The following is a 13,591-nucleotide window of genomic DNA, read 5'->3' as shown; positions in this document are numbered from 1 at the left end:
CATTCATTTAATAATTACATGACAAGTTGAATATTGTTTCGTTAGTAATGTATCTATTTCAGATGAACATATTAACATATAACAAAACATGCAATACAGAATACTAAAACCATAATAAGTACTGAAAACCACAGCAGACATAACAATAATAGGCATTCACTTTTTTGCTTCCTTCATGTCATGGGATTATATAACAAACTTACACAACATGGACTTGAACATGTGAAACCTGAACACCTGTGTCATTTGCTGAAACAAACAGAGGCGGGGTTTTTAGAGCAGGTACGAACCTGTGAGCTCCATGGTTGCCTCTAATGATTTACATATCCTGGGGAACTCTAGTCTAGAGAGACAATTCTATGGCAACACAACGTAGGAAGTACTTTTAGACTAGAGTCATTGTTGTTTCAACACAGCCTAGTGTTGCGATTCTACATTGAGCCACCAGACAGTCTGCTGGTGGTGTGAGACTTGAAAGGCATATGAAAAGGAACGAACAGCCTGTTTTGTAACATATTTTTTTCTATACCTGTGTTTTAACAGGATAGACACACTGAATGGGTCTAGTTAAAGGTCAGGTTGAACTTGAAGTGATGCCTTATCAATGGCTATATCACACTCTCAGCTACTTACTTACCAGCATCCCTGCCAACGCACAGAGTGTGTCAGAGTGTGTCAACAATATTGTGGCTACACAGAGGACTGAAGTGAGGATGAAAAACTGGCTATACCAGTAGGACAACTGTACGTTGTCCGTTACTGTACTGGCACATATAGGAGGAGGACGAGGCATTCAACATGTTAGAAAATGGCTTTGCTAACAGTAGACGAAGGTATGTATGCCACTTCTTCATATACCACTTAAACACAACATGTGCTATTTTAAGTACGTGTGGGAGATTGCGAGGTTATAGTTTGATGAAGTATCACAAACAAGTTGGACTTGTTGCTCTCCAGTTACATTTGAGATTTGTGTCTGTTCAGTCCGTTATGTACTGCACTGTACACCACTGTATAATGGGTTGAATGACTTATTATTTTGTCATGAATAATTTGCATGAAGGATTTAGCATGTCAGCATTATAGAAGAAAGACATACATTAAGGACTACTTTACAGACATACATTTTAAATTAACATTAAGGATTTAATTCAATTATAGACAATGTTTCAGCCGGGCGTATATATGATAGGGATGAAGAAATAAATTTTGAGCAAAATGTTCCACCAATGCACCTGCATGTCACTAAGTATTAGGTTTAGGTTTATTTATTTAGCATGTAGTACAAAAAATAGACAATAACATATCAAAGAAACAAAAATACAATGCAAGGAAGGGAAGAAGCCAGAAGGCTTATATGGAATCCTTTCCTGTAGGAAGAGGTCATTGGTTTAAAAGATTAAAAGTTCATAAAGAACAGTACATAAATCTACAAGTTGGCAAAGGGGGGCAGCTGTGCAGTAAAGAAATAAAAACACAGGCTGCACAAAAAACAGAAATAAACAATACAACAACAAACACACAAAAGAAAATGTAACGCATCAAGGTAAAACATGTAATCTACAGAGAGGAAGAAATAAGATATGTTTTTTGAATATTGGCAAGGATAATGAGGATTTAAGTGACGCATCTAGGGAGTTCCAGATGCGACAATAGGGTAATTCAAAATGATCTCTTTGCCTTGTGGGGTAGGAGTGAATGTCAGAAGTAACACAGAAATTGTGAAAAGAAGACGGAATGTCTTGTATGCTTTTTTTTAAATTTAAACATAAATAAACAGGTCTGAAAAACGTTTACTTTGTCAATGGGTAGTAGTGAATATTTAATAAAGAGCGGGGCAGACGGCTCATATCGATTTGAATGTGAAATCATTCTCAGAAACCTTTTTTGAATGATCAGTAATTTAGTGAGATGTGTAGAACATTTACTGTACTGTACTTCCAGTTTTTAGGTATTATTACTTTACTGGAGTATTATCCTGTACTTTTACTTCTACTCCCACTACATCTCAGAGTTAAATATTGTATTTTAATCCACTACATTCATTAGAAAACTTTAGTTACTAGTTACTTTTTTACATTTACATTATTATTACAAAACATAAATGAACCATTCCAGCCCATTTTGGCAATTTGAAAATAGCCGATCTACAAGCTCACAATGCGTAGCATGCGACGCATTGTGAGCTTGTAGATCTGTTCAAAAATGTTGTATACATTTCACACATTAGAAAACTTTAGGACTTTAAGTACATGTTGATGCCTATACTTTTGTACTTTTACTCAAGTACATTTTGAATCCTCAATTGTCAATTCAATGGTACTTGAAAAATATACAGTTTTTGTATTGTCTTCACATTTTTGGTTGCAGTTAGCAGTTTATGACCAGACAGTGGCAGTTGGTTGCAGTTAGCAGTTTATGACTAGACAGTGGCCTTGTGGTTAGAGCAGGGTTGCTCAATTAGCGGCCCGCGGGCCGTGGCCCCTGGAAGAATGGCATTAACACATTTGTGTGCTACAGTATTCATCCAGGCCCAGCCCTGGTGTGCTATGGACTTTACATTGAAGAAAAACAAATGTCGGGGCCCACAGCAAAATGTTCTCTTATAGCGAGAATCACACGCATACATCAAAAGAAAGCCTAACTTGTCCACTTCAATTTAAAAAATAAATTTTGATTTTACCATCTTCCATTCTGGAGATATTGACCTTTTTGTAACACCTGCTTTTGCCTGAACTCTTCTCGCTTGAACAGACAGCAGAGTTATGGAAAGTTGAAGTTGACAGACATTGACAGACAGATATAAAAATGAACACAAATAATATCCTATACGTATACTATACACCGAATGAAAGCCCTGAATGTCTACTTTTAGGAGGAAAACAGTACACATTGATCCCATGTACAGTTTGTCAGTAATTGGTTATTGAATGCAGCTTGCGCCCACCAGAGAGAACTTTAGAGAAGGCATGGACCTGAACAACTATTATTCACAAAATAAGGCCTATAGCGACATGTACATACTATATAACAGAAGACTCTCTGCTTTCATAAGAAAAAAAACTAAGAATAAAAATCACACCCCTGTGAAGTGAGCGGTGCAACTGTTGCACTGCTCACTTCACAGGGGTGTGATTTTTATTTTTATTACAGCATTAGTTTTTTACAGGCACCTGTAAAAAAAAAACAGAACAAGATGACACATTAGGCACTATCAGTATACGCGACAACGTTTATTACTACATTTAGATTTATTACAGGGAATTTATTACAGGGAATACGTTGTAAATATGACGTGACCAGAAGATGACGCATAATAATAACAACGCGATAAGAACAAGTTCAGACATGTGTTCAATAACTGACGTCCAAAACGTTTCCATTGATCAATTCTATTTATTCTCTCTGTAGCCGTTGTCCTATACTTCAGCATACAATAAATACAATAAATAAACCCTCAAACGCATACAGATACACACCACAGCTCTAGGATTGCCTCTGCCACCTGGGCCTGCTTAGGGACTTGGTTAAATACAACATGGCAACCTTGGCCTTGAACAAGCTGCAGTGACATCATCAAAGTGGCAAAATTGATATAAAAAGAATAAAATGCCCAGAGTGGGCCATTATTATGGCAGTGGTTCTCAAACATTATCATGTCAAGGACCCCCAAATTCAGACAGCCATTCATTTGAATAGATTTTTGGTTATTCAATTATTCATTGTTCAACTGTTGTTGAAAATAGAAAGAAAATAGCAACGCGACTACAGATTCACCCAAGTGCTCTTTCCTTTCAGCGAGACTAAGGAGGAGGCGGGGATGGCTGCAGAAAGTGGCAGGAGTTGCAGCTGTCCGTGCAAGCGCTGTTTCTGTTTCATTTTGCTCGTGACGGCAATTCTATTCTTCTACAACGTGAACGTCATGGAAATGGCAGAAAACTGGAGCCCACAATGGATACGTCACAACGCGACAACATGGTGGATCCCATACAAAGACCTGTTCCCGACGACAGCATCTCCCGACATCAAGGCAAGCGCTGTGGGCACAACATTCAAATCCAAAACAACAAAAGGGAAAATTGTTACGTCCAACTCCTCCTCTCTTTTCATGCAACCTGAGGAGATGAATGCCACGGCAACAGCATCAACCATAACGGTGGTACATGCTACAACAGTGTCCACTCCACAGACAACACCGCCTACACCACCACCTCCCTATGTATCTCCAGGGCCGTACTTAGTAGAGTACCCATATCGCTACCACTTCACCGTGGACGAGCCTGAGAAATGTGAACAACAGAAGCCTTTCGTGGTGCTGGTCGTCCCGGTCGCTCCCCACAACAGAGCCGACCGTGACGCCATCCGTAGGATGTGGGGCAGTGAGAGCCCTGTGTCGGGCAAAGTGGTGAGCCTGTTCTTTTTGTTGGGACTGCCGACGGGAGAAGAGGCAGAACGAATCCAGCGGCAAGTGCTGGAGGAGAGCAGAGAGCACGGGGACCTGCTGCAGGCTGACTTCCTGGACTGCTACAAGAACCTGACCATCAAGACCATGGTGATGCTGGAGTGGCTGGACTCTCGCTGCTCCATGGCCTCCTACGCCATGAAGATTGACTCGGACATGTTTCTAAACGTACACAACTTGGTCGACATGTTGCTGTACGCTCCCAAGGATGAATATATGACTGGACTTGTGGCACATGAGGCCGCAGTTCTGAGAGACCCCCACTCTAAATGGTACCTACCTTTTGAGATATTCCCAGAGTCACGGTATCCTCATTATGCATTAGGACTGGGCTACGTTTTGTCCTTGGATCTGCCTGGAAAGCTTGTGGAAGCATCAAGACACGTCAAAGCTGTTTACATTGAGGATGTATACTTGGGTATGTGTATGAGGTACCTGGGTATAGTACCCACCGAACCTCCAAATTGGTCTTCATTTCAAGTGTTTCCTGCGACTTATAGTCGCTGTGCTTACTCCAGGCTAATAGCCACCACAACTCATGGAAATACGGATCGTATGAACATTTGGAAAGACTTTAAAAGACCAGGTCCTTACTGTTGACAGTCAGGCACTGTGAAAGAGACAACCTTTTTTTTGCAATTATCTTGCCGGAAACATTACAATTCATGTTGGACAACAGGGAATTAAAATGGTGAATGTGAAAGACTGTTTTGCATATTTCATGCCGGAGGTATCATGTGTGACACCTCTTATACCCAGAGATGCTCTCCCTATAATGAAGATAAATATTGTTATGATTTAATTATGACTGTAGCACTTGACCCCAGTGTGGTTAAAACACTTTATCAGAGAGACTGACTGTCTGCATGTGCACATTTATATGATATGCATGTTCTGTTCCTGTTCCTGTTCAGAAAATATAACGAACTGGAGAGGGCTAATTGAAGTATAACGGAGATTGTTGATGTTATCATTGTTGTTACCAATGTCTACTTGTGATTCTTGTTGTTGTCATGTTTTTTATTTATGTTTGTAGCACAGATGATAATAGTGAAAATCAAAGTGAAAATCATGCATTTGAAAGTTCTTTATACTAGGAAGGATCGGGGAAGGGTTGGGGTTGTTTAATTAGGAAATGTATTTATTTATAGGTAGAATTTTGTAAATGAAATGTTAAAAGCAAATAAAAGATAATAATTCAAAAAAAGAAAATAAGGATAAGCATTTTTCAAACTGCTCAAAATGGCGGAATATCTGAGGGCGGAGCTTACAAAGCGACAGATGTGTTCCCCATGAGTCAAGGGACATGTGGAAACAAGTGCCAAACGAGGCATGAGTTATGCCTGTTCAAAGGTTTCATTTTCAAAAAATTGCTATAGCGCCCCCCTTTGTGACATAAGCATATGACGCGCTGCATGTATAGGCAGAAGAAGAATTTTCACAAACCAGCAATTTTCATTGGCTAATTTCTTCACTTAAAAAAAATGTACTACGATCTTTTTTGTCCGTATAGGTCCAAAGTCTGCGTGTAGACGTTTTTGTCATTCGCATGGCCCTCTACCATGTTGCCACGTTTCGCGAAAACCGACTGCACGTTTCAACCAGAACTGCTATTTTTGGCGAAGGAGAAGAAGAAGGAGAAGAAAAAAAACACAAAAACAAAGTGACCAAAGTCATTTTGTGACTTCTTGGTCCCTTAAAAAAGGATTTAGAACAAATTGGCATTCTATTACAACATTTAAAACACACTTGTCATAGTGTGTTGTCAAACTAATGTCCAGTGGTCAATGTCCCATAATTATTCTCCTGAACTATGAGCCAGGCCGGTTCATTATTGTCTTCATATCATCATTTTACTCTTAGTCTACTGCCTGTTTATACAGCCTTGTTCCTTATCATCCTAAATGTCATGTCATTCATGTTTATGGTCAAAATACGTTTTCATCTGTCCCATTTAATATCATGTTGACAAACTTTCAATACTGTAGGCGCTGTTTTTAATTCAACATGCAGCTTTGATTGATTGATTAAAATATTTATTAACAGTTTGTAGAATTACAGTACATTTCAAGCACAAACTCAATACAAAGACTGTTAACTGTGAGTGGACGACCCAATTAAGCATTACACTTGTTTACAACAGGGTCCACATTGTTCAATTCATCAAAACATTTAGAGACATACAAATAGACATTTCTATGTAGCTAAAGAACAGAACAGGAATTCATCATATAGGAAGCAAAAAGGGAAAAGATACATATACAGTGAGGGGAAATGGGGGGGGGGGGGTGTGTGGGGGGGATTCAGATTTTACAGCTGCTGTGTTATCAGTCTAGTTTGACCTTGGCCTAGTAACTTGGTGCAGGGAAAGAAGTTATCTACAGGTTGCCTGGCAATGCCTGCCTAGGGTGCTCCAGCCAATGAACTTTATATCAACAAATCTGACGTGATCTGCAGTATTTAGCCTGGAACAAATACTGTGAAGAGGAGTTCAGTTCCGGAGTTCAGCTTCGGTGATTCATTTGGAATCAACAATTGATTATTCTAAATTATATTGATGTATCATACTATAATATTCTGAACCTGTAGCACATTCTCTATGTAAATTGACTTTATACCGACTAAAATAATTGTTAAACCTTAAACTCTGTCCGAACTTTATTTCATCTGCCTCCAAATCATTTTTTAAGGTATGTTTCTATTTTTGGTACAGTGATGGTCATTTAAAGGGCTACTCACTCATTTTTAAGGTAAATACAGCACGGTATTTAATTGGTCTCCCTGCTGGGTTATTGAAGTTATAGATTTACAATGTCTTTCTTAATTATACAGTCCTTTCAAAACTATCATTATTAAAGATGGATCCTATTTTTTATATCCATCAACATCAGCTACTTACAATGTTGCTTATCCAGACTTCCAGAGCGACTTACACTGTCAAGGAGTTCCAAAATGTAGGCCTAAGTGGTCGGTCTCCTGAGTCCTGATGATAAGTGCCATGAGGTACAGTTAAAGTAAACAATCTTATATTTAATATTTGATACCTGCTGCTGGAGATGGTTCACTGCATGCCTTTAAAAATAAATCTAATGTTGTTTTTTGCACTGTACTCCACTGTACTGTACTGTAGGCTACTGTACTGTAGAGCCCTGCGCGGGAGTGATTTATTGATCCCGCTCCCGTTGAATTTCAGACCAATCCCTCCCGCGCCCGCAATTATTTTATTTTTGACCGCCCGCAGTGACCCCCTGCATGTCCGCCGCTCGCCCGCTCCCGCCCGCAACAAAAAAAGAAGTCGCATTTAAACCAGCAATATTTCCATTGGGAGCGGGAAAAAAACAACATTTACCCAAACAATTGCTGAGAGTGAGTAGGCGTGCATGCACGAGAGAGGAGATATGTGTGTGAGGAGCTGGTCACAGATAGAGGGAAAGTGTTATATTAGCCGGCCTATTATTTATGCTATATATATTATTATTAGAGAGAGAGAGAGAGAGAGAGAGAGAGAGAGAGAGAGAGAGAGAGAGAGAGAGAGAGAGACTGCGTGTTAAAAACCAAATATACTCATCGTTGTGTTCTGTTTCACGTTATTGCTGAGTGAATGACGCTGACGCACACGGAAAAGCAACAAGGAAGCGAAAATGTCCATTGTGGGGAAAAGGAACTCGATCCTGACGCATGCACTTCTCAGAGTGATTAGCCTACTAATGATTGACAGGTGCGGCAGCTTTGGGAGCGTGCCTGATGATGTCTGTTGGAGAGAGAGTGAGACTGACTCTTCTATGATGCTTGTCCAGCACATGGAAAGTATACGTTCTCATCAGACATTTATATTTTGCTAAACTGTGGGCTATATAAGCTCTGTATCTGGTTAATTGCGGGAGGATGCAGGATTTTGCGGTTCCCACTTATTTTATCTTGACCGCCCGCGCCCTCCCGCAGGTATTTAAATACCGCCCGCGCCGCAACATTTTGAGTTGGGTCCCGCGGGAGCCGCAGGAGCCCGGTCCCGTTGCAGGGCTTACTGTACTGTACTGTACTGTACTGTACATTTCGGTACCATAATGTACCGTACTGTACCGTATTGTACTGGACCGTACTGTACTGCACGTGCGTGTTTGTATGTGTGTGTTCAGTGAAAAGGGGAGGTGCCGGGGAATGAGGAAGTTGTGATGTAATTTGCATCACAGCGAAATGTTGTGCAATAACAGTGTGTCTGACAAAAGTAATATTTGTACAGTAAATATGACAGTTGCGTGGATGCAATGTAGTGCAGCTGGATTCGGGTGGCGTGCAGATTTTTTTATGCATGGAGAGATGTGTGCTAACGGAGTGGTTTGGTAGGAGAAGGAGGGTGGATAAACGGCCATGTGCTTGTGTATACCCCCTGTCCATTAGGGTAGAAGGATGCAGTCAGTCAGGACCTGTAATTCACTGTCCACAATTTCATCATAATTAAGAAACACTGATCAGCTAAGAATGTTCCGTTCCGTGACATAAATGACAATATTCACACCATTTAAACTCTAACCCGACACTTTCTAATTTACAGAAATCAGCATCAATTTGACCCAATGTTCTCTTTCAGTATGCAGAACATTCAGCTATCCTATTAACATTCCTCCTTACTTGTTTTGTGTTATTTTATTGTATTAAATATAGAAATGGAAATATGACTAGTCCTTGCACCTACCAACATTAAAGGTACATGTTGCCACCTACTGCACCATGTCTGCCAATGCCAAACAGCTTATTCTGCTGTTGCTATTGACTCTTGTTTTGAGCTTCCTGCCACAGGTGTACCCATGGTATCTTTAGTTACTTACTTACTTTATTCACACAAATGTATAAAACATTGGGTCCCTGCGATGCGTTGTGAGCTTGTAGATCGGCTATTTTCTGCAAGTGTAAACTGTATTTAGTTGACTAAAACTAGACTAACAGTAAAACATTCCAGGTGACTAAAATGTGACTAAAACTAAATGAAACTGGTATAGGACACTACCAGTGGAAGGTGAAGAACTTAAAAGGAACCCTGGCTAATAAGACAAATGTGCCTTAAAACATGATATTGTGGTGGATAGGCACACACAGAACAGTTGTTAATGACATTTATAATCAGGGACGGCTGTAGCCTGGCCCACTAGGGTGGGCAGGACGAATATATGGGGTGCATCCCGCACGCACCGCATAGCGTAATAATCCCCCGAAATGCATAAAAAACTATGCTATCATCTCAGATTATCTATCTATCTATCTTCTCCTTCTTTGACCAATAGTAACCCAATTTCCATCCGCACCCTGTTGGCAGTGGCGTGCACAGACATTTGGAGGGGCAGGTGCTCAAGTGAAGAAAAAAAAGGGACCTTGTGGAGCGCGTGGAACCACCGGTTGCCTTAATAGTGTGTGAGATGGCCCAGGCCGTAGCGTAACGGTCTGGGCACCGGACTGGTAATCCAGTCGCAGTGTGCCGCGGGTTCGACTCCCGGACCCGACACGGCCTTTACTGCATGTCATCCCCCCATCTCTCTCCCGTTTCCTGTCAGCCTACTGTCTGTCCCTTCAAAAATCAATAAAAGGCGTAAGCCGCAAAAAAATATCTTAAAAAAAAAAATAAAAATAAAAATAGTGTGTGAGATTTATAGATTTTGGGGCATAAATAATATATTGGAAGCTTTTAATCCAGAATTGATCAATGTCACCATGGGCCACATACTGTATACAAAACAAAAATAAAATGAACAAAAAACGAACATTCAAAAGGGCACATTGCTGTCCAGAGGGCAAAAGGGCAGGTGCTCTAGCCCCACCCAGTGTCTTATGTGCACGCCACTTCCTGTCGGTTAACAGCAGTTATGGCAAACAGTGTTCAGATCTGGGTTCAATTTCTCTAAAAATGCTGCCCACCCAATCAGAGCTGATAAATGGTACTGATATTTTGTGGTATGTTTTATATTGGCTACAAATAAATATTCTCCATAACTTTTGATTGGGTGGGCACCGCACATTTCTGTGGGGTCTGCACACCCCTGTCCCCTCCAGAACCAGCCCTGGTGGAGGTGGAGAGACTGGGAGGCCCCTGCTACTGAAATAAACACACTATGGCAATGATTACCGGAATATTGGAATACAGAGATATTTAGCATTGATTAAAAGTAAGAAATCATAAATTAAGAAAAAAAAGTAAAGAATATACTGTGTATAAATTGAATTGAGAGTCTGTCCAGCGCTTCAGTGAGGTGCATAAAGTTAATACGAGGCCAAAACAAATGTATTATGGAATACCGTAATCAAGTAATTGTTCATTATATATATATATGGTCTAGCCCTATGGAATGTATGGAATGCATGTAGCCGCAATTTGCAACTCTCGATTTTTTAAATAATGGGATGAATCTAGAGTTGCAATACCCTCCATTGACTCCCTACTCATCCAAATTGCGTTTGCGATCTCATCTGCATGTATTAAACGACGTTAAACTCACCAACATTGCAGTATAGGCCAAGCTTGAATGATCCTCTTTCAATCTGCCAAGCTTGTTTTTCATAAAGATCCACCGTAGACATGTTATGAGCTACTTTCTGTCAAGAACTTCTGTGCATGTGATTCTTTTTCTAAGTGTTGCAGTTTGGAAGAACTCGTTTTCCTTAACGGGTCGCGCTGCTGCCTCCTGCATTATGTGCAGATCCCCCCCCCCCCCCCCCCCCCAACACTAACCAATCTACAAGCTCACAACGGGTTGCAATGGTCGAGGCCGAGGTCGAGGTCGAGTGGTTCTCAAAGGACCGCAAATAAATATGTATTTGGCCGTGGACCTTGTTGGACAAATAAAACATTATAGTAGCCTATTCCAAGATGTCTGTGATGCAATGCGTTGTGAGCTTGTAGATCGTCTATTTTCAAATAGTCTATGACTGTACAGTACATGGTTGAAGTGGTTCAACCGATTTTGATGTTGAATTAACTAACATTGCTGGCGACTCACTGTGGAACACCCTCAAGGACGGCTGGGGGTCCCTGGAACCCACTTTAAGAACCACTGGTCTAGCTAGCCCATGGGTGCCCACACTTTATGACTTGAGAGCTACTTTCAAAATGACCACTGACCAACTCAACAAGATCTACTGACCAAAATAGAGAGGAGAAATGGAATTGATAGGTTTTCTTGTACATAACTTTGTAATGTTATACTGACGTTTGTGTGCAACACTCTTGAAAACAATGTATTGCTTTGTGGGTTTGAGCTGACAGGCCCTTTTCAATGTCAATCAATCAAGGTCACCTTAATTCAAGTGATAGATTATATATATTTTAGGGACATGTCATGTGATCTACCTGCATAGCCTTTGTGACACGATCTACACCCCTGAGCTAGCTCCTTCCTACATCACAGACCTTTTCACCCTACTATGAGCCAGAGTGCAGTGTAGAGTGAAGACCTTTTCACCCTACTATGAGCCAGAGTGCAGTGTAGAGTGAAGACCTTTTCACCCTACTATGAGCCAGAGTGCAGTGTAGAGTGAAGACCTTTTCACCCTACTATGAGCCAGAGTGCAGTGTAGAGTGAAGACCTTTTCACCCTACTATGAGCCAGAGTGCAGTGTAGAGTGAAGACCTTTTCACCCTACTATGAGCCAGAGTGCAGTGTAGAGTGAAGACCTTTTCACCCTACTATGAGCCAGAGTGTAGTGTAGAGTGAAGACCTTTTCACCCTACTATGAGCCAGAGTGTAGTGTAGAGTGAAGACCTTTTCACCCTACTATGAGCCAGAGTGTAGTGTAGAGTGAAGACCTTTTCACCCTACTATGAGCCAGAGTGTAGTGTAGAGTGAAGACCTTTTCACCCTACTATGAGCCAGAGTGCAGTGTAGAGTGAAGACCTTTTCACCCTACTATGAGCCAGAGTGCAGTGTAGAGTGAAGACCTTTTCACCCTACTATGAGCCAGAGTGCAGTGTAGAGTGAAGACCTTTTCACCCTACTATGAGCCAGAGTGTAGTGTAGAGTGAAGACCTTTTCACCCTATGAGCCAGAGTGCAGTGTAGAGTGAAGACCTTTTTACCCTACTATGAGCCAGAGTGTAGTGTAGAGTGAAGACCTTTTCACCCTACTATGACCCAGAGTGCAGTGTAGAGTGAAGACCTTTTCACCCTACTATGAGCCAGAGTGTAGTGTAGAGTGAAGACCTTTTCACCCTACTATGAGCCAGAGTGCAGTGTAGAGTGAAGACCTTTTCACCCTACTATGAGCCAGAGTGTAGTGTAGAGTGAAGACAAATGTGATGGGGCTGTTAACACCCACAGGCATAAAACCGATCTTTACGATCTTTTACGGTCAAAAGAGCAATTTTTGGCCACAAAATATTTTTTTAATCTGTCAAGTCTTATTTTGAATTCAATTCAATCTTTATTAGCAGACTCTAGGAGTCTAGGTCCATAGAAATACATACAAGAATACAAGATAGGATCATAATATAAAAAGGTAAATACATAAGACTTAATTCACAGGCAGAAGCCAGGATGTGTAGTACTGTGAACAGAGCACCATAATGATGCTGTTTTCACAATCCACATACATCCAGGCAATGGGCATGCATGAACTTGAACATAACATTTCTTAGAAGTGCTTTAAAAGTCCTCATTCCTCCAGGGACAAACATCTGACTCGCACTTCCCCTCTGTTTTTTTTAAGGAGTATTCTCATATCCTGCAACCTTTGCATACCTTACAAAATAATAATAAAAACCACAAGTGAGCAGCAGAGCGGTGTGCAATATGCCTAAAACAGAGACACTTTCACTTTAGTACCTTATGAAGGTTTACAACACATCTTATTAAGTTTAAATTTGCCTATCAACATTACTAATAGGTCTGCAACAGCCTATATTTGGTGTAGCCTATATATAGGCTACACATTTTAACAAATGGAGACTGTAAGAATAACTTAGCCTATGGTCTACAACAATGATAAAATAAATTGAAAAAATATATATATATAAAAAAACGAAACAAATATAAAGTTATCCGTAAAGGTTTTGCCAAAGCAACTGGGGAAGGGCTAAATAGCTGCCTGGTTGCCTATACCCTGGTCTAGAGACTATCATAATGCAGTGATCACCTCTTTTTGTTGC

General features: G+C 40.7%; 1 protein-coding gene across 1 annotated transcript; it reads left to right on the top strand.

Annotated features, from left to right (window-relative positions):
• The first annotated feature begins 3,861 nt into the window (after positions 1-3,861).
• Positions 3,862-5,181, top strand: LOC310855134 (beta-1,3-galactosyltransferase 1-like). The gene has a single exon (XM_083760027.1). The coding sequence runs from the start codon at positions 3,923-3,925 to the stop codon at positions 5,060-5,062; it is 1,140 nt and encodes a 379-aa protein (XP_083616153.1). The 5' UTR covers positions 3,862-3,922; the 3' UTR covers positions 5,063-5,181.
• The last annotated feature ends 8,410 nt before the right edge of the window (positions 5,182-13,591 follow it).

This window comes from Protomyctophum parallelum, assembly GCF_964188405.1.
Source record: "Protomyctophum parallelum genome assembly, chromosome: 2".
Lineage (NCBI taxonomy): Eukaryota > Metazoa > Chordata > Actinopteri > Myctophiformes > Myctophidae > Protomyctophum > Protomyctophum parallelum.
Note: the sequence above shows the minus strand (reverse complement) of the source record. Positions and strands in the feature narration are given on the sequence as shown.

What these genes read in the sequence shown, in the direction of transcription:
- LOC310855134 (XM_083760027.1), top strand. Translation starts at nt 3,923, where the DNA reads ATGGAAATGGCAGAAAACTGGAGCCCACAATGGATACGTCACAACGCG.